A 22469-nucleotide genomic window follows, 5' to 3' on the forward strand; every position below is an offset into this window, starting at 1 on the left:
TAAGTGTTCGGTCTAGTCATAACGGGTTTAAGTTTGAGGCTCAGGGTGAGTCTCGGGGTCATTTTAAATGATTAGAGCATTACCGGGAATAAAAGGGTAATGGGATATGATTTATTGGTATTTGAGAATAGCGGGAATTGTAGAGCGTTAATTATAATTAACGAGATAGGCGGGAAATGACGGTTTTACCCTCGGAAGCCTTTAGAGGGATTTATTTGGCCTAGGGGCATTATGGTCTTTTGACCTTAAGGATTTATATCAGCCTTTGAGTTTTAGAAGGCTGTGGAAAGCATAACAAAACAGAGCCCCATCCTCATCTCTTCCTTTCTCTCCCGTACAAGCTTTTCCCTTCATTCTTTCTTTGAATTTTGAGAGCCTAAATTGAGGAGCTAAGCTAGGAGATCAAAGGTGGAAGCTTAGGAACTTGGTTCAGCCATTAAAGGGGATTCAAAATCGAGTTTGAGGTGAGTTTAGCCATAATTTTCTGGTTTATACTCTGTTTCCCTTTAGTTTTTCAGCTTATGATTTCTTTATGGTAGTTTGGATTTGTGGAGGTTTTGATTGAAGCTTAGCTTGGGTTTTGATGAGGGTGAGTTATAGGTAATGTTTAGAGGTTGAATTGAGTGTTTGGAGGAGGTTTGGAGCTGGTTTGAAGGCTTGGTTCCAAGGGATAACGCAGGGGAGGCTTGCTGGTGCGTACTGAGTTTTTGGCTGAACAAGGTAATGACCAGCGGCATGGCTGTGGTGCGCCGCGGCTCATGGCGTTTGGCAGAGAGGGTTGCCTCTGTCTGGGGGACGCGCCGCGGCCCTTAGTGACTTTTTGGCCAGAATGGTGTTTTTAGCTTGGGGATTCAAGCCTTAGGCCTCGGGGTTGAACCTAGTACCCGGTTAAGTGGGGATTGATGTCCCGGAGGCTAGATATTGGTTTGGGAACTTATGTTGATCATTTTTATTGATGGTATCCTATATTTGGTTATGACTAGGTGACCGCTAAAGGACTAAAAGTTTATCGTTCTCAAGGGTCGTTCTTTTAATCATCCTAGCTCGACTCTGAGGTAAGAAAACTGCACCCTATGTATTTGTATGACATGCATGGCTATTCTTGATGCATGTTGGTTGATTATTAAGTATGACATGCATGGATATTCTAGATGCATGTTGGTTGATTATTAAACGTGATATGCATGGCTGTTATTGGTGCATGTTGGATTGTTGAATATTATACATATGATGCATGAGAAACATGTGATTAGGACATGCTTTGTATACTGAGTATGACATCGTTCGGAGCTTGAGCCTCTGTGTTTATGCATGATCCTAATTGTACTAGTACTTGTTTAGTAAGCATGCTGAATACCTTGGTTGTGGATATTGAACATGTGATATGTGTTTGGTGGCATGGCTTACCTGTGTATGGCATTGACTAGTCAGGGACCGACCCTAAAGTCGATGAACATGCATTGAATGGCTCTATGGCATTAATGCTGGACCAACCCTAAAGTCGAAGAATTTATAAGCGCTTGCCTGGTCTAAGACCAGATGTTTATAGCCAGGGCATATGGCCCCGGTGACTGTTTGTCACATGGCTAGGGGACGCTGTCCATAGTTACGACTCTAGAGTCGGGAGATTAGATCTAATTGAGGTCGGCATTGAATGACTCATATGGGGTATTAATGCGGGACCGACCGAAAGGTCAATGAAAACTATAAGCGCTTACCTGGTCTAAGACCAGATGTTCATAGCCAGGGCGTATGGCCCTGGTGACTGTTTGTCACATGGCTAGGGGACGCTGTCCATAGTTACGACTCTAGAGTCGGGAGGAAAGTTATGTTGGTGACCATTCACCATGCACCTGTCCTGATCGAACTTATGAAAGGACAACCTACCAGTTAAGCCCTGGTGACCCTATCGTCACATGGCTAAAGGGTGCTGACCCCACATTTGTGACTCTTGTGTTAGTCACTTATTTGCTGAACTGTTGGTCCTGAATAATCAATACAATCACTGTTGATATTATATCATGTTATACTGTGTTTTCTTGCTGGGCTTCGGCTCACGGGTGCTATGTGGTGCAGGTAAAGGAAAAAGGAAGTTGGACCATCGTTGAGTTGGAGAGCTTAGGTGTAATGCCCCGAATTCATCGATGTGTTTAACGGCATGAATAGTAGGCCGGGAGGGCCATATTTGCCTAATTATGTTATTAATTGATAAATGCATGTATATGTTGATTATATTATGATATGATGTGAAATGCATTCATGTGAGTCCATATTTCTCATTACAGGGGTATGATGGTAATTTGGCCCGTTGAGGGTAATTTGTGTATTTGGGTGCATAACTTGATTTGTGAATGAGATTCCATTATTATGGAGATATATTCGAGCTATTTGACATGAGACGGATATTTTTAGTGGATTAGCGGTTTTACCATAATGGGGTCAATTTTGGGGTAATAGAAATGTTCATTTGGTGATAAATTGGGAATATTTGAGATCAGGGTGGAATTCTGGAGGTTTTGACTCTAATGTTCCCGGGGGTGTTTTCGAGACCCCGAGCATTAGGTTTTATTTGAGGTTACTTAAGGTTGAAGTAGCTTATCAGATAGAACGTACGATAAGAAAACCTTCCGTTCTCCCTTTTCAAAGTCTGTTTTACCGTTTAAGCCTTTTTGACGAAGTCTTGGGTTCTAGGAGTCGGAATCGAGCGAGGGTCGAGGCATAGTGATCCTAGGAAAGATTAGAAGCTTCTTAACCGAAGGATTCGACAGAAAACAACCCAATTGAAGGTAATCGAAGTTTAAGTTTTGAGTTTTTCCGAGTTTCTAAGCTTTGAATTGATTTTGTGAATTGTTGAGTTTCCGATCCGTTTGAACCTTGGGTTTTGAGGGTTTTGATGCATGGGGGAGCTTGGGAACTTTGTTTTGATGATTGGGGAATGTTTAGGGATGATTTTGGAGGCTTTGAAGTGTTAGAAACGCGGTTGGGAATGGCCCAGGGTGGAGCGCCGCGGCCCTGTTCTTGAGGCGCCGCGGCCCTTCTTTGAAGAAGCAGGTGGAGCCTTTACCCTTGCTGGGCACCGCGGCCCTTCATGAAGGGCGCCGCGGCCCTTGCCTCTGAGAACCCTGGGGGCCGCGGCCCAAGGTGCTAGGGCCGCAGCCCTTGCCCTGTTTTCGCCCCGTTTGCTCGTTTTGACCCCGGGAACCTAGTTTTAGGCCTCGGGAGTGTCCTTACTACTTGGATTAGTTTGGACTGATCTCTTGGAGGCTAGATATTGGTTTGAGAACCCTTGATTATCTTGATTATTGATGGTATCCCATATGTGTTGTGTTTAGGTAACCGCTAAAGGACTAAAAGCTAAACTGTTCTCAAGGGTCGTTCTTTTGTTCATTCTAGCTCGAATCAAAGGTAAGAAAACTGCACCCCAAATGTGACATGCGTGGATATTCATGAGGCATGTGATTGTGAGAATATGGACATGGATTGAATATAGAATGCTTAGCATATGTTGCTCATTTGTGCATGGTACTGACTTATTAGTCAGGTTTGGCAAGGGTGCTAGTATCAACTGTGAAGCTGTGACTTATTAGTCAGGTTCAGGGGTGGTACTGGGCACTGATCACTTTGAGCTGGCTTATTAGTCAGGACGGCCTTAGCGTGTGTCACGCAAGCCAACAAGTTTTGATCTGATAGATCACCAGCATTGAATGGCTCAGAGAGCATTAATGCCAGACCGACCCCGAGGGTCGATGAATGAAATAAGCGCTTGGAGGCTAGTGGCTTACTCAGCAGCCACTCTCCCATCTGAATTAGTGACTTGCATGGCAGTCACTCAGTGTGGTTTATCAGAACCTCATGTGGTGTTTACCCATTTGTTTGAAAGCTTTACGCTCAGTGTGATTATAATGATAATCATTTGATAATGTTGTATAAAGTGTTATGTTTTCTTGTTGGGCCTTGGCTCATGGGTGATATGTGGTGCAGGTAAAGGGAAAGAGAGGCTCACCTAGCCTTGAGTGGAGAGCTGATGTGGTGGTGTGTACATATGCAGCCGCTTGACCACCACGGTCAAGGTGTTCTCAGAGGAACTAGGGGGTTTACCCTATTTTTGCCGCTTAGGTCGGCGGGACTGTAACTTTACAACAGTAGTGACCATTTTGTACTGAGAACAACTTGTAAATGTTTTGTTTAGCTCTGCAGAGCAGTTTGTAATAAAAATCTCCATTTCCTTATTATTGGTTTTATGCCTTAACCTGTTAATTACACTTAGAGCACGTTTTTGACCAAAGGACTCAGGTAGTGAGTCAAATTTCCGGTCCACCGTTCACTGTAACTGTTCTGGGGTAGCCAGGGCGTTACATTAGGTGATGACGTGTACATATGTAGCTGCTCGTCCACCACGGCCGGGGTTTAAAGAGGAACTAGGGTTGAACCCAGTTTTTCCGCTTAGAACGACCTGTTGTAAATATCTTCTGTAATAGACTCTGAAACTATATTTTCGGGATCCCAATGTATATATTAAACGTTCTAGTGAAACGTTACATCTTAACCAAAAATTTTAATCCCTAAACCGCTAATCATACTTAGCTCACGATTTTGGCCAAATGACTCGATTAGCGAGTTTAGCACTGTTTACAAGGCACACCGTAACGGTCCCTGGTGTTGGGGCGTTACATTAATGCTCATGATGAGTCATTCAATACTTATGTCGATTAGATCTATTCTTTTCGGCTTGCTTTAAACACGTTAATACCGTTCTTGACTCTTAAGCCAATACCATATGACTAGTGCTCAGTACTACTGTCGAACTTGACTAATGAGTCATAGCTTCACAGTTAATACCGACACCATTGCCGATTCTGACTAATGAGTCAATGCCATTCACAAGTAAGCAATGCATCCAAGCATATATCATATGTCAAATATACAAATGTAGGGCATTCAACATGCTTACTTAACAATCACTAGCATAATTATGATCACGCACAATTACAGAGACTCAAGTTCTGATCAATCTCATATTCAATATTCATGGCATGCCCTAATCACATGTTTCTCATGCATCACATACTGGGTGCAGTTTTCTTACCTTTGGTCAAAGCACAGGTTACTAATAAACAAGTCATAAGCACGATCCTGTTTCCAAGCCCCTAGCAATAAACTAGTCACAACCATAATATAAACCTTATCAAAATGAGTAAATAAATACTTCCAAACCCAAGCTTAGCCTCTGGGACGTCGAATCTTACTCAACTAGGTCGTAGGATCGATCCCAGGCCCTTAGAGTTAAGTTCTCACGACTAAAAACTAAATCTGGGCAAAATTTCCCTTAAGCGTCGCGGCTCACCGCCTCCCTACAGAGGTTGAACCCAAACTGCATGTGCCTAGCGCCGCGACTGTAACATCCCCAATTTGCTAATAAGGTTTAGGACATTGATTAGCGTGCCTAGAGGGCAATAAGTGAATTAATGTGTTAATATATAAATTTAAATGAATATGTGATTAGAATGCATGTTTAGGTGGAATAAATATGTATGTGGGCCCTGTTTGCTTGTTAGGGGTAAATTGGTAATTTTAGCCCGTTGAGGGCATAAATGTGATAACTGTATTATATGATTATTACCACGTGTGAGTGGTGATATTATTGTGATGCACGTGCCGAGACGGTCCTAGGGAGCTAATTAGTTTAAAAGTCACAACGGGATTAAATACCCAGCTCGGGAGGAGCTTAGGGGTATTTTGGGAATTTTGTAAATTTAAGTTTGTGAGTTATTGGTTAACGGTAATTGAGTAACTTGAGTAACAAATGGTGACCATTAAGGGTAACAAGTTTAGATGAGAAAATGGTAGAATTGTAAGAAAGATTAAATGTCAAAAATGCCCTTTAGGTTTAGTTAGGAAATGATTTTGATGGAGGGGTAAAATAGTCTTTTGGCAAAGGTTAGATAAACTTCAGTTGAGGAAAGAGGGGTCATTCACGTTCAACACTTAGGCATATCTTGTTTATGCTGAAAATTGGAAGAAAACTAGAAGAAAAGAGGAAAGGAAGAAGGGGGCTGAAGTTGGGAGACCTAGGTTAGATAAACTTCAGCTGAGGAAAGAAGGGTCATTCACGTTCAACACTTAGGCATATCTTGTTTATGCTGAAAATTGGAAGAAAACTAGAAGAAAAGAGGAAAGGAAGAAGGGGGCAGAAGTTGGGAGACCTAGGATGAGAATCAAGGTGGTTTAAGGCAATCAAGTTGATCATAAATCAAGATTGTTCTGAGGTAAGAATTATCCCTGTTTTACTAAGTTTCAAGCTTGATTTTTAGAGAGTAAGTGTGGAAATTTAAAGATAGTATGGCTGGTTTTGTATGGAAACTCAGTTTGGTAATCAAGGGGAAAGTGGCTTGAAGTTGGGATTGGAGAGAATTCAAGCTGAATTCTTGATTGAGGTAAGAGTTTTTAACATGTTTGAATTTCGTATCTGATGTGGTTTAAGAATTTAGAAGCATGGTTTACATTTTTCAAGCTCTTGTTTAAGTTTTAAAAGCTATGGTTTAAGTTTTTGAAATTTGAAATCAAAGTGTGGATTTTGGGTGTGGTTGTGTGTTTGAGCATGTTGTTGGTGTTTATAGGTTGTTAACTGGTTCATTTGGGGTTTTAAATTGATTTTGGGGTTTAGGTATGTGTTTGGGTTGAATTGGAGGTGTTTTGGCTCGGGGAAAACGCAGGGGAAAACCTAGAATTCTGGGTTCGCGAAGGGGCGTCGCGGCCCTGTTCTTTGGTGCCGCGGCGTAGGGTTGCATCAGGAGCAGGAAAGTTTCTGGGCGCCGCGGCCCTAGGCAATTTTTAGACAGTGAATTTTGCATTTTTAGGGCTTTTGCCCGAGGGCTCGGGGGATGTTTCCATTGCTTTGTTTTAGGGAAATAGGGGTCTCGAGAGTACGGGATTGGTCCCGAGAAGTGGCTTTGGATTGGTTAGTATTAAAGAGTGTTTTATATGTGTTGTGACTAGGTTTTCAGAGAGGCTCGGGATAGAGGACCGTGCTCGTGACTTTGGTGCATTGGAAAGCTGGGGATACAGGTAAGAAAACTGTAGTACCCATAGAGCAGGGCACAGGCCCATAGTGTTGTTACAGGGCACGACCCTAGTTTGAATTGCTTGCTAGGGCATAGCCCTTGATTGAATTATTAAATGCTTGAATGTTGTTTAGATTATACTTTATGTGATTATAGTTGAATGAACGGCAAATGAGCCGAGAACAGCAAGGAGCTGGGAACGACAAGGAGCCGAGTACGGCAAAGGGCCGAGAACGGCAGTGGGGCCGAGAGTAACACTTAGCACGTGGAGTGCATAATATTATGGTGAGACCCCAATGGATACATGGGATATCCTTACGGTTAGGACTGAGACCCCAGACTCTGGTAATGCTTCTGGGACGGCATGGCCGTATATGCTTAGTCTGATGGACTGTCTGTTTATCTGTGGATTAATTGATATACTGATGATCTCATATGCATATGTTATGTGCTGCATGAGTTTTCTTGCTGGGCTTCGGCTCACGGGTGCTCTGTTTTGCAGGTAAGGGCAAAGAAAAAGTCAACCAGCCATGAGTACGGAGAGCGTGAAGCAGCGCGTACATGTTTGGCCTGCCCGACTGCTTTGGTTGGGGGCATTTTGAGAAATGGCTATATTAAACTGTGATTTTTTATGGTTAATTATTTGTAAACCTATTTTGAGTTGTAAATATTTTATAAACCTTATTTTGGGATCCCAAATGTAAGACACTTGAAATTTTCAATGAATCAAGGAATTTTCAATGATTACAGCCTTGTTTTCTGTTTAATCACACCTTTGTTTAAAACCTCGTTTAGCGAGTTAATTACACATTTTAAACTCACTTAGTAACAGCTCTAAGGTAGTAGGGCATTACAGCGGCGCTCCTACCTTGCGCCACGGCCCTAACTGCCCCAGATAGCTAATGAAATATACAACAAAAGTTCAATGAAAATATTAATTAAAATTTAATTTACTTAAACATTTAAGCTCAGAATTGCATCTTTTTACTCCTAACTTAACAATATTAATTTTAAATAATTAAGCCATAACATTTTACAATAATATAACAATAAAAATACACAAAAATCTATAAAATTAAAATAAACCTAATAAATTCAAAATTACTTAAAAACTTAATAAATCAATTAAAAACTCAAGAATTAAGCAACAATTAGCACATAAGAAGTGGTAAAATAACTCTATTTTGTAGAGTTCTCAACAGCAAGCCTCCTCCTTTATCAAGCCTGGGCCGCGGCCCGACCACGAACCTAGTCAAAAACCTCGTTTTTCTTCTTTTAAATCATTTCAAAAACCTACTCAAACATCTCCAAATCCAAAAATCAAAGTTCTCAAACATCATAATTACCCAATACTAATAAAACCTAAGATTCAATTCATTCAAAAACTCATCAAAACACAAAATCCAATTCAAGCTTATAAACTTTAAACACTTAGAACTTAAAATGTAATGCCCCAAATCCCTAATGCGGTTTAATGGCTGGATTAGTAGGCCGGGAGGGCCATAGCTGTTTAATTATGCCATTAAATGATAATATGCATGTTTATGTGAATTATATTATAATATGATGTTATATGCATGCATGTGGGTCCACATTTGAGTATTATGATATTTTGATAATTTGGCATGTTAAGGGTATATTTGTGAATTTGGGTGCATAATGTGATTTGTGAATAAGATCTCATTATTATGGAGATATTTTTGAGCTATTCGGCATGAGACGGTCCTATATAATGAATTAGCGGTTTTGTCATAACGGGGTCAATTATCGGGTAGTAAGAATGTTTATTTGATGATAAATTGGGAGTTATTGAGATCAGGATGAAATTCTGGAAGTTTTGACTATAATGTCCCCAGGAGTGTTTTTGGGACCCCGAGCACTAGGTTTTATTTGAGGTTACTTAAGCTTGAAGTAGCTTGTCAGATAGAACGTACGTTAGAAAACCTCTCGTTCTTTCCCGTTAGTTCATTTTTACCGTTCGAAGCGTTTTCGAAGATATCTCGAGTTCTAGGAGTCGGAATCAAGCGAGGATCGAGGCATAGCGATCCTATGAAATATTAGAAGCTTCTTAACTGAAGGATTGGACGGAAAACAACCCAATCGAAGGTAATCTAAGTTTAAAGTTTTGAGTTTTTAGAGTTTCTAAGCTTTGAATTGGATTTTGTGAATCGTTGAGTTTTTGGTTCGATTGAGCCTTGGGTTTTGATGGTTTTGGGACATTGGGAAGCTTGGGAACTTTGATCTGATGATTTGGTAATGTTTAGGCATGATTTTGGAGGTTTTGGGATGTTGGAGAACGAGTTTGGGCATGTTCTGGGTTGGGGGCTGCAACCCTGTTCTTGGAGTGCCGCGGCCTTAGCTCGAAGAAACAGGTGGGGGAAATTGCCTTTGCTGGGCGCCGCGGCCCTTGATGTTGGGCGCCGCGGCGCTTGCTTCAATAATGGCTGGGGGTCGCGGCACAAGGTGCCAGGGCCGCGACTCTTAGGCAATTTTGAGCCCATTTGTGTGTTTTGACCCCGGGAACATAGTTTTAGGCCTCGGGATTGTTCCTGCTACTTGGATTAGTTTGGATTGATGTCCCAGAGGCTAGATATTGGTTTGGAAACCTATGTTGATCATTTTTATTGATGATTTCCCGTATTTTGTTATGACTAGGTGACCGCTAAAGGACTAAAGGTTGATCGTTCTCAAGGGTCGTTCTTTTAATCATTCTAGCTCAAAACTGAGGTAAGAAAACTGCACCCTGTGTATATATGGCATGCGTGATTGTTATTGAGGCATGTTGATTGATAAGTGTGGACATGGATTGCATATTAAATGCTAGCGAATGTTGTTTACTTGTATATGGCACTGACTAGTCAGGGACATTGACCTAAGAGTCAGAAACGGCATAAGCGTCCTGAACGCATGGCCGAATGAAGATTAGATCTAATCGATATCAGCATTGAATGGCTCTAAGGCATTAATGCTGGACCGACTCTAAGGTCGATGAAACTTATAAGCGCTTGGCTAATCTAAGACTAGTTACTCAGAGCCAGGGCCTAAGGCCCAGGTGACCGCTTGTCACATGGCTAGGGAACGATGTTCTAGGGTTATGACTTTATGGTCACAAGGAAGGTTATGTTGGTGACCAGTCACCATGCACCTATCCTGTTTAAGCTAGTGAAAGGTTCACTTACTTGTTAAGCCCCAGTGACCCTATCGTCACAAGGCTGAAGGGAGCTATACCCAACTTAGTGACTTTTGCGACTGTCACCTATCTGCTTTGGACTGATAGTCCTGATTGATTATTATGATCATTGTTGATATTATATCATGCTATATTGTGTTTTCTTGTTGGGCCTTGGCTCATGGGTACTATGTGATGCAAGTAAAGGGAAAGAAAAGCTCACCCAGCCTTGAGTGGAGAGCTTAGGTGGTGATGTGTACATATGCGGCCGCTTGACCACCACGGCCAAGGATTTCTCAGAGGAACTAGGGGGTTTACCCTATTTTGCCGCTTAGGTCGGCGGGTTTGTAAATTTGAAACAGTAGTGACCATTTTGAGTTGTAAATAACTTGTAAACGTTTTGATAAGCTCATGAGCAGTTATATACTTAATAAAATATATCATTTCATTTTTATTGTTTTTCACCTTAACCTGTTAATAACACTTAGAACACGTTTTTAACCAAAGGACTCGGGTAGCGGGTCAAATTTCCGGTTCACTGTAACTGTTCTTGGGTAACCAGGGCGTTACATAAAACTTGGATTACATCCGATTGAGTTGTTTCCCAACTAAATCCTCCAGATAAAAAGCTTCTAATCTTCCCTAAAATCGTTATGCCTCGATCATCGCTTGAATCTGAGTCCTAGAAGTCAAGTTTCCTTCGAAAATGTGATCGGGTGTCGAAAAGTGAACGGGAGGAAGAGAGAATGTTCTGAACGTTCTTTTTTATTTCTTAACCTGTTACTTCAAGCTTAAGTAGCTTCAAGCAAATCCTAATGCTCAGGATTCCGAAAACGCCCCCAGGGTAAAAGAGTCAAAACTCCTAGAATTTCCCCCTGATCTTACTAACTCTTAATTTATCCTAAAATATTTATTTCCATTATCCAATATCCCGGTAATGTGCTGATTACCCCTTGACTCACTCCGAGTCAAGTATAAATCCCGTTGTGACTTTCCCACTAGCTTACCTCCTAGGATCGTCTCATGCTGAGTAACCCTAGCATAACCAAATAATAATGAAACACCACACACATGCCACATATATGCCAAATATACCTGAAATTGCCAAAATATGAAAATTGCCTAATTAAACAGAAATGTGCCTACATGCATATTTAATACACCTAAACATGCATATCTAGTCATATTATGATATAACTCACATCTCACATAATGATACACATAAATATCACATAATCATATAATTCCAAGATTTGCCATCCTGGCCCCCTAATCAAGGCCCTAAACTTTATTAAGAAATTTTGATCATTACAATGATAAAGGTCTTAGTTTTTTTTTCAATGAATAATGTAAAAATAATATTTTATAAAATATGAATGATAAAAAGTAATATAAATAAATTAAAATTATAAAATTAATCTCAAAACATATTAAAACTAGCTATTGTATAAAAAAATAAAGTGACATATTTTGCTAATGAAATGGGCCACTAGATTCTCCTAACAAAAATCTAATGACATGGATTGCAAACGAACCTCTAACCATCATGATAAAGTGACACAACCACCAAACTATTAAAGATGATGGTACAAAAACATCAACAAACATAGTGGTAAGCAGGGGACATTATTCAATGAACGAGCCAGTCTTATTGGGTCTAAACATAAGCAAAGCAAAATAAACACTAACACAAGCAAGACAAAAACAAAAATCCATCTCAGCAACATAAAGCGAAGCCACCCAATCCTTCGGTCGCAACTCCAACTCAATGTTGCCTGAGGACCGATCTTCCTCCACTAACCCCCTTGTCCCAAATTCAATACCGAGAGACCCTCAAAGCCACGATAAACCCGCGGAAAGGAGCCAGATATCCCGGACCTAGATATGGACAATCTAAACCCAGAAAGCCCAGAAGCTTCGCCAGATTCCAGGTCCGACACCAATCACGGGGTCAAAACGAAGAAGGACCACCATCCACCGGAGGAGGAAAGCTAGGCAACTACGCGAGAGAGGCTCTTTTGTCTCCATCACCACTAGGACCCTCAACACCATTGACTCCTCTCAGCCAAGTACACTAGAAGCACGTCTTTCATCGACGACAACCATTACCTAGAGGAGAAGTAGAAGAAAAAGAAAATAGAAACTCTAGTTCCCACCCACAAGAGAGAGACCCAATAAAAAAAACACAAAATAATCAAGTTTAAGAATTTGTTAGTATTACTTATACTTTTTTCAATTTTATTTTTAGTATATATTTGATGTATGATGGGTATATATTTAATGGGCTCTACAATGGTGAACCACTATCGTAGTACACATTTCAGTAAATTATGACCCCAATTGTTTTATATGATTGTATTTATTATAGTTACATAGACCTCATCCGAATTCTATATAATTTAGGGTGGGAAAATGTAATCCAAACAAAATATTGAACTCGAATTTTAAAACTTTATTTTTTACTACGTAAATTATTCCAAATATTTTGAAAAGTAGAAGATTCACTATAAAAATATATAATTCACTATAGTGGTATATAAAAAATGTGCACCCTTATCCTACATTTAATATAAGATTTTTAAAATGGAAACGAAAGAAAACTACATGTTAAAATAAAATTAAAAACTTTTAGTTATTTTTTTAAAAGATTATTTTGTTAATATTCCAGAAAATGGGTAACAATGTAGAATGTGTATTGGGCTGATAATCTTTGTCGTATTGGGCTCAAGGCCCAACATCTTTGATTATGGATGAGACCAATTGAAAACCCGGACCCGAGAAGCATTCGTCACTGTATTCTTCTTCAGTTCCTTCAAAGTACACCATTGCCATTTTTTTTTTGTTTGTGTGGAGAATTGAATAGAAGAAAATGGGGTCGACACCGAACGGATCGATCACATCCGTGGAAAATGATCACCACCGTCAACAGCAGGATCTGCTATCGTCGTCGTCTATAAAATTCGGCACGGAGGAGGCACTGGAGGATGTGCGGAGCCTGACGGATGTGGGAGCCATGACTCGGTTGCTCCACGAATGCATAGCTTATCAGAGAGCTCTGGATCTGGAGCTTGACAGCCTTCTCTCTCAGCGCACCGATCTCGATAAGCAACTTCTCCATCTCCAAAAGTCCGCCGAGGTTCTCGATATAGTCAAGGGCGAGTCGGACCACATGCTTTCGAATGTGAGCTCAACCGCAGACCTCGCCGACCATGTTAGTGGTAAGGTTCGTGAGCTCGATTTCGCACAGTCGCGTGTCAAGTCCACGCTTCAACGCCTTGATGCCATTGTTGAGAGGGGTAACTGCATTGATGGGGTGAAGAAGGCGCTAGAGAACGAAGACTATGAAGCCGCTGCCAACTACGTCCAGACGTTCCTCCAAATCGACGATAAGTATAAGGATTCTGGCTCGGATCAGAGGGAGCAGCTCATGGAATCGAAGAAGAAACTCGAGGGGATTGTGAGAAAGCGGCTCTCGGCGGCCGTGGATCAAAGAGACCACGCCACCATTCTGAGATTCATTCAGTTGTACACACCACTGGGATTGGAGGAAGAGGGTTTGCAGGTTTATGTTGGTTATTTGAGGAAGGTGATTGGGATGAGATCTAGGCTTGAGTATGAGAATTTGGTGGAGTTGATGGAGCAAAATGCTTCTGGTGTTGGTCAGAATCCGGTGAATTTTGTTGGATGCTTGACCAATTTGTTTAAAGATATAGTCTTGGCTATTGAAGAGAACCATGCCATTTTGAAAGGTCTATGTGGTGAAGATGGTATTGTTTATGCAATTTGTGAGCTTCAAGAGGAGTGTGATTCTAGGGGTACTTTGATCTTGAAGAAGTACATGGAGTACAGGAAATTGCCCAAGTTGTCTTCTGAGATCAATACCCAGAATAAGAATTTGCTCACTGTTGGGGTTAGCAATGAGGGACCGGACCCCAGAGAGGTTGAGTTGTACTTGGAAGAAATACTTTCCTTGATGCAACTGGGTGAGGACTACACAGAGTTCATGGTTTCTAAGATCAAGGGATTGACTTCTGTGGATCCGGAGTTACTCCCACGAGCCACCAAGGCTTTTAGGAGTGGAAGCTTCAGCAAAGTTGTTCAGGATATTACTGGGTTTTATGTCATTCTAGAAGGATTCTTCATGGTGGAAAATGTTAGAAAGGCTATTAATATTGATGAGCACGTACCTGATAGTCTGACAACATCAATGGTGGACGATGTTTTCTATGTTTTGCAGAGTTGTTTGCGAAGGGCGATATCCACTTCGAATATCAGCTCTGTGGTTGCTGTTCTTAGTGGGGCGAGTAGCTTGTTGAGCAATGAATACCACGAGGCATTGCAGCAGAAAATGAGAGAGCCTAATCTTGGTGCCAAGTTGTTCTTGGGTGGTGTTGGCGTACAGAAAACCGGAACAGAGATTGCAACAGCTTTAAACAACATGGATGTTAGTAGCGAATATGTCCTGAAACTGAAGCACGAGATTGAAGAGCAATGTGCAGAGGTAAGTGGCCTCTATTTTATCTTTGCTCATTTCTTTTGATACAATCTAGTCTGTGGCTTACATTGTAACTTTGTTCGTGGGTTAACTCTGAAGCTGTGATCATAATAGATTTGCTCCTCATTGCTAATGCCATTTGATCATGATTTATGCATGCTATTTCTACGTAGAGACTTTAGTTGCTAGTGTGAATTGGAAAATGCTTACATAGATTCCTATTTGAGATACATTTATTAACCATTTTTTTTAGAAATTAATTGAGAAATGAATAGTAGATAATACGTTTGTCCTCTGAATCATGACAATGCATTGTTAGTTGTTACTTGAGATTGGTTATCTTTTTGGTGATCCAATTGCTATCATGTGTGTGTGTATATATATATATAAATATCAATTTCAACAATGTAGTACTATTTGCATATATGCATTCTTAGAATCATCCAAATTTTCGCCTGGAAAGTTTGCATATTCATTCTATGCTTGTCTGGACAAAGTCCTTAGAAGTTGCCATAATTACCAAAGAACACTATAAATAACGGATCCATTTTTATATGTGACCATTGTTGATCCAATTGCTTATAATCTTAATTATGCGTCACTTATCTTACACTGTTGATACTAAGAAGATCTGTCATTAATATAATTATCTATGGTAACATAGACAATCATCAGCCTGTATGAAATAAGCCACATAAGCATATATTGTACTTCGATCAGTATGTGATTTAAACTCCGAGTCTCTTTTACCGAAAGACGCAATGCCCATGAGGCTGTTTTGCAGGTCATGTGGTTATCAACTTTCATGAATATGATATTCACAAGTTGCTTTCCACTGTGGGGAAACATTCATTTGATGTATTGTTTGGTCTTGAATAGTTTTTAGATGCTGGAAAAGTGGCCTGTCGCTTTTATTTTTCATTTGTTGAGCTTGTATACATGTTTTTTTTTTTTTCAAAATTCATGAGAGGAATATAATTTTCTTTCATAAACTTGATGGATGTACAATATGTGCTCAGGTATTCCCGGCACCAGCTGATAGAGAAAAGGTGAAATCTTGTTTGTCAGAGCTGGGGGATATGAGCAGCACATTCAAGCAAGCTTTGTCAGCTGGCTTGGAACAACTTGTGGGGACTGTTACACCACGAATTCGTCCGTTGTTGGACAGTGTTGCAACTATCAGTTACGAGCTGTCAGAAGCTGAATACGCAGACAACGAGGTTAATGATCCATGGGTCCAGAGGCTTCTCCATGCAGTGGAAACAAATGTGGCATGGCTGCAGTCTCTAATGACTGCTAACAACTATGATTCATTTGTTCATCTGGTCATCGACTTCATCGTCAAGAGGCTGGAAGTGATTATGATGCAGAAAAGATTCAGTCAGCTTGGAGGTCTGCAGCTTGATAGAGATGCAAGGGCATTGGTAAGCCACTTCTCTGGCATGACTCAAAGGACTGTTAGAGATAAGTTTGCCCGTCTCACTCAAATGGCAACAATTCTCAACTTAGAGAAGGTCTCTGAGATTCTTGATTTCTGGGGTGAAAATTCAGGGCCTATGACTTGGAGACTAACTCCAGCGGAGGTTAGACGAGTACTAGGTCTCAGAGTTGAATTTAAACCTGAAGCAATTGCAGCTCTCAAGTTGTAGATGTGTCTATTCACAGCCATATATTCTTTTGTTGTTTGCAAATCTTTTACCAATAGTTTTTCCCCCTTTGAAAAGAATGATATAACCCTCCTTCCTTGCCCACCTTTTTTTTCCTTACATCACCTCAGGCAGGCAATGTAGCATTTTGTTTTGTTGTGAACCCCAAACAGTGTACAATTAAAAATGAAAATTTACTTTGTATCAAGTTCATTATTTTGGAAGTCAAAAGCATTGTGTTTTATCTAAAAAGTTAAGTTGAGTTTTATTAGATTTGATTCTCAAGAGAAAGCTAGCTTCTAAGTTCCTAGAATCAGTGGACATTTTGCATATGAGTGGAGAATGTCATGTAATTACATGTGGTCACATCATATTGAAATCTATTTATTGGCACAGCATTTGTATCTCATTGATTTACTTTATTAAGGCTCGATAACTCTCTTGTCTTGTTTACTAAAATTTAGTGTGTAATTGTCAACGAAAATACGGAAATAAATCATGATTGCCAATAGAAATTTAGTCAAATACTATTAAAAACATAGTCAAATATAATATATTTAATTCCTAAAATACACTAAGCTATAATTTAATTTAATAGTTTAGAATGTGTCGAGAATTTTAGCTATTAGCTTATGCTTGATTAAATTTATTTTTGTTTTGTTTTAGAAATTTCAAGATTAGTTTTGAGAAATAAAAAAAAATAGTCACAAGTAGTTAGTAGGTAACACAAACTTATAAATTTTTGTTGACTAACATTTTGGTCAACGACATTGAGTCAAATTGAATGACAATTAAGAATACAAAAGTTGAGTTCAAGTAATAGACACTAGGAATTTTATAGTGGTTTGGCTCCAAGAATGAGTAATGACTTACGTCCACCGACACTTTTATTAATTATGAAGATCTCAGACTCAATATCAGAAAAATAAGATTACACTGAGTTTCCTAAGTCTGAGAGAGAATACAATTCGACAGAGTTTTTATTGTAAGATAGATCCTTATTTATAGTTCCTTAGCGGGTCATGGGTATTACACGCATAGTGTAAGTTTGTTACAACTGAATATATAATAAGAGAATATACAAAATACATTCAAATTATAATTACATAAATATCTTATAAAACTTGGGCTATTCTGGTCAGGTGGACTGTCCTCAAAAGTATATATCAACCAGGTCTTCTCGGTACAGCTCATATAATCAGTGTGCCTTCGACCAGGTCCTCACGAGCAATGTTCTTCGAACGATGATCTTTAATCCTCTTATTTGACTCCGAGGAGGATAGCTTCTTATCTGAGCATAATCGACCACTATAAACAAATGTAATGCCAATTGTTGCCATGTGTTCATTTTAATATGCCACATCATCATGTCCAATTTTAGATTAAACAATTATAATAGAATCTCTTATTAATGTTAAATTTGAAATAAAAATAATTAAATGTTGCCAATATTTAATATTTTATACCCAATGTACAAATGTTATATGAAATGTGATTTGTAAAATTATAATTTATTGGAAAGAGTTTTAAATAAATAAATATAACAAATTTAATCAATATTTATTAAGAATATAAAATTTACTTTATGCCATATTTAATACAACCTTTTAATTTATATTAAAGTTCGCATTAACTTTAGCTAAAGTATAACATTGGCATAGAATTTACACTATATTGGAGATTCTCTAATATTCTATTTATTAATATAGCTAGTTCTCCATTTTGTAGTTTCAATTTTATCTTTCGGGCTTAGCTAAAATTTTTAATAATTTTTACTCTATCCTTTCTTGTAGTCTTCTCCATCAATCATCATTTTGGTCTAACATTTTTTTATTATAACTTTTGTATAACTATTTTATATAAACAAATACTTGTGAAGTTTTGATTCGGAACACACAATAGTTATAGAAAAAAAAACATTTTAGACCTTCCATAATTTATACCCTTAAAATTTTGACAAGAGATCATAATCAAAATTGGAACAATGAGTTGGAGTATTATGTGACCCAGCAAAGAGAGAGAGAGCCTTTGTCTTGCAGTTCATGGAGAATAATATTTAAAACATATATAGTAGGTGAATTGTTTCTTGGTAAACATGAAACTACATTACAAATTTGAATTATACTAAGAAACATTTAACAAATCAGTGAGATAAATAGTGAAACAGAACAAATTTTATATTATTATCTCCAACTTCTACGAATTTGCAATGAATAAAGAAGTTGCCTACGGCTACAAACTGAGCCCATTTGGGCTCTTCATATAAGAAAAGCAGAAGTTGTGCAAACATAAATAAGTTCTGAGCTTCATATAAAAACAATGATAGCTTAAAGATGAGCACAACCAAAATTGAAATTAGAAACCCACCTTGACAACATATCCTGCTTACAGTAGAAAATGGCTAATACTGGAGATACCACTAGATGTAAGTAAAACATAAAAGACCATACACATCCAGATCCAATAACTAAAAACCAGCAAGATTATGAGACATCCAATATTGAATAATTAGACATGAGCTGTGCCTTCAGTAAATTTGGGGTCCTCACATCTGTACCGTCCATCAGGTCCAATTCCAAAACCTTTTGGATCTGCAAACACATTCTCCAGTAACTGGTTTCGGGCTGGATAGGGACTTTCATCTGCAAACTCAACAGCATTCTCAACAAGCTCATCGATCTTCTTCTCTATGGCCTTTAACTCTTGTTCACTTGCTAATTTGCTATCGATTAAGTGCTTCTTTAAGGCTGTGATGGGATCTCTGGCAGCATAACGTGCCTTCTCAGCTGCAAAATTAGGAACCCAGAAAGGGATGATTAACAGGGAACTCCATTAAATCAACACATACATATGATTACACATATGGGATTTGGATACTAATTGCAAAGCCAAGAATCTCCTCACAGAACATACTCTAGCAAGAGACAGAAGAAAATTCCTGAAGAAACATTTGATAACCATACAAAATTGACTATAAAGAGAATTAATCATTTGAGAAAAGAAAAAAAAATGAAGTGAATTACTGACCAGGGTCACGGAGCTCATCTGGATCTGCCAATGAATGTCCTCTGAATCTGTATGTCTCGCATTCAACCAAGGTCGGTCCTTCTCCTCTCCTGGCCCTTCCAATAGCCTCCTTAGCAACCTCCCTGACCTTCAAAACATCCATCCCATCAACATGAACACCTGGCATACCAAAAGCAGGTCCTTTCTTCCAGATCTCTGGATCTGAGGTAGCTCTCAAATGGGACATCCCAATTGCCCACAAATTATTCTCCACAACGAAAATGATGGGCAACTTCCACAAAGCTGCCATATTCAAACACTCAAAGAACTGTCCATTATTACAAGTTCCATCTCCAAAAAAGGCACAAGTTACGTGATCAGAGCCGGGCTCTTTCAAAACCTCCCTCCTATACTTGGAGGAGAACGCGGCACCAGTTGCCACCGGAATCCCTTCACCGATGAAAGCAAATCCTCCGAGCAAATTGTGCTCTTTGGAGAACATGTGCATCGAACCTCCTTGGCCCCGGCAGCATCCGGTGGTCTTCCCAAAGAGCTCGCTCATCACAGCACGGGCTGGGACGCCCTTACTCAGTGCATGCACGTGATCCCGGTATGTGCTCACCACAGAGTCTTCCTTTTTCAGAAGTTTGATGAACCCAGTTGAAACAGCCTCTTGGCCATTGTAGAGATGAACGAAACCAAACATTTTGCCCCTATAATACATCTGAGCACACATATCCTCGAAAGATCTGCCCAATATCATGTCTTCATACAGCTCCAAGCCCTCCTCTTTCGTGATCAGCTGGATAAAATAGAATTCAAAAAAGTTCAATAAGCTAAATCATCATAAACCCTGTTCGGCTGTCTGTTTCACGATAATTTTTTGTTGCATGGAAAAATTTATACATTAGAAATAATCCCTTTAAGATTAACGTGTCGATCAACAGTTTTTGGAAGACAACTAACTTGAATTTCACCATCAAATAGCAAAAACTGAAATACAAATCTTCTGATTTGTTTATTAGAGGTCTCAAATAGATAATCAAACCTATTTCAGCTGATCTTACTCGAGTGTCGCAATCACACAAATCTTAGGAACTCAATACGGTAAACCAGAATTTTTTTTTTCTTGGAAAAAAAAAAAGCAATTAGTATAAGGCTAAGGTTTCATTAAATTCCCATAATTCAAACAAAAACAAGAGGAATTGAAAGTAAAGCTTGAACAGAAAATTGAAGCGGCAAAACAAAAAGGGTTACCAGATTCGTGGAAGTCTGACGCTTTTTCTCCTTGATGACGTCGGAGACGGAAACGACGGCGGATCGACGATAAGAAGCGGAGTGATTGGCTCTGGTGGGAAGAGGATTGAAGCGGAGCTTCTGGGTAGATCCAAGGAAAGAGCAGGTCTTAAAGAGAGATGGGTTGTCATTGGATCTGGGTGTGGAGGCATGGAGAGGGACTGGTTGAGCGAACTTGGTGGCGGAGAACGACATTGCCCTCTCTAGTGTTTGGAAACCCCAGGGAGGCAGTTGAGAGAAGCCAGAAGCGAAATGGGATGAGGTGTTATGATGAAGAAGAGAGGGAAAGAGAGAAAGAATGAGATGAGAAAATGAGGGAAAGTGCGAGAAAATAAGAAGGAAGAAGGAGGCGGAGGATACGAGGGAGAAGTCTTTGGAAATGCCCGCCTACTGTGCGTGCGGAGCCAGATGAGCTGAGAGCGTTGGACTATAAGCCACCCAAACCCAACTAATTTCTTACTGCTATTTACGTTTCTATTAATTATTATTATTATTAAGTATCAAAAATACAGAATAATATAATATCACATTTTTACAATATACTATCGTGTTACTAAGAAAAATTTATTATTGTAAATATCATTTTGTAAGTGTAAAAAAACAAAGAGAATTCTTTTGTTTTGGACGGTGGTGTTGTTTAATGTTTAATATTTAGTGTTTTGATGAAATAAAAGAACGAGAAACAAATAGTGTTGTTGTTTTCATAGACTGCTCATATGCCTGTTAACAATAGAGAATTGTCAATGGAAATTATTTGTTGCCCAACACTAGATAGCATATAATTATTGGTGTAATCTAATATTCAGTCTTGAATATTTGAACCATATATTATGTCCAACAAATTAAAATGTAAAATATAACACTCTTAACCATACAATTCTTCCATTTCCAATCTTTCCTTCTCCAAATTAAAAATTAAAAAACAATTATAGTGTTGGAGTGAGGACAGGGTTCTTGGACGAACCCTTTGAGGCAAAAATGGTTCTTGTAATAAATACCAGTTTCTAACTGATTGGACTCTGGAGATGAGTTTGATGCATGAATTCAATCAACATTTTTGTCCAACTTTTTTTTATATATATATATATATATATTTTTGTCCAACTTTTAATTATTTTGGTTTTGGGGTTTGCAAGCAATGGAAATAGGTTGTATTTGTATATATTATAATTGAATATAAGCATTTATTATTGCAAAAAATTAGGGCGATTTTGTATGACTCTTCTGTGGTGTCAATATAAATTGATGGGTGTGACATGTGGACAAGGATGACTTTAAACGTGGCAATGGATGAGGTCAAAATTAAATATTCTTCAACAGATTAATATCAAAAAATCGATAACAACAAACAAATGGGTCCATAGCTCAGTGGTAGAGCATTTGACTGCAGATCAAGAGGTCACCGGTTCGAACCCGGTTGGGCCCTACAATATTTTTTAAAAACGAATATTTTCCTCAATTTTTAAAGTATAAGTATGTTTTTGCTCAAAAAAAAAAAAGTATGTTTGATTATGCCATCATTAAAAAATGAAAATCATCTCTCTAGTGCTTAGCAAAATAGACTCATTGTTTGTGTGTTTTAAAGTTTGAAGGATAATAAATTTTAGAGGGATCAATTTTTTTAATTGTATGTCTATCAATTAAAAAATAACAAATTAATTTAGATTGAAATTATTCTCCTTTCAAAAGTTTTTTATTTTTCTTATCTTCCGTATCCTCTCCAAACTATAATACTTCTCTAATAAGACTCAATTTTCCAAATGATTTTAAAATGAAATAGGTCTTTTAACATTAAT

General features: G+C 38.8%; 2 protein-coding genes and 1 non-coding gene across 3 annotated transcripts; 2 read left to right on the forward strand and 1 right to left on the reverse strand.

The window, feature by feature from the left end:
• The first annotated feature begins 13049 nt into the window (after positions 1–13049).
• LOC133797414 (conserved oligomeric Golgi complex subunit 4) lies at positions 13050–16602 on the forward strand. The gene is made up of 2 exons (XM_062235307.1): positions 13050–14731; positions 15745–16602. The coding sequence occupies exons 1-2, from the start codon at positions 13100–13102 to the stop codon at positions 16372–16374; spliced, it is 2262 nt and encodes a 753-aa protein (XP_062091291.1). The 5' UTR covers positions 13050–13099; the 3' UTR covers positions 16375–16602.
• Positions 16603–18530: 1928 nt separating this feature from the next.
• Positions 18531–21111, reverse strand: LOC133797415 (pyruvate dehydrogenase E1 component subunit alpha-3, chloroplastic). Its single transcript, XM_062235308.1, has 3 exons — positions 20635–21111; positions 19399–20179; positions 18531–19157 (listed from the first exon to the last, which is right to left on the reverse strand). Exons 1-3 carry the CDS (start codon positions 20866–20868, stop codon positions 18880–18882), a joined length of 1293 nt encoding a protein of 430 aa, XP_062091292.1. The 5' UTR covers positions 20869–21111; the 3' UTR covers positions 18531–18879.
• Positions 21112–22027: 916 nt separating this feature from the next.
• Positions 22028–22099, forward strand: TRNAC-GCA (transfer RNA cysteine (anticodon GCA)). The gene has a single exon. It is a non-coding gene; the product is annotated as a tRNA-Cys (tRNA).
• The last annotated feature ends 370 nt before the right edge of the window (positions 22100–22469 follow it).

The sequence above is a fragment of the Humulus lupulus genome, chromosome 8 (assembly GCF_963169125.1).
Source record: "Humulus lupulus chromosome 8, drHumLupu1.1, whole genome shotgun sequence".
NCBI classification, from domain to species: domain Eukaryota; kingdom Viridiplantae; phylum Streptophyta; class Magnoliopsida; order Rosales; family Cannabaceae; genus Humulus; species Humulus lupulus.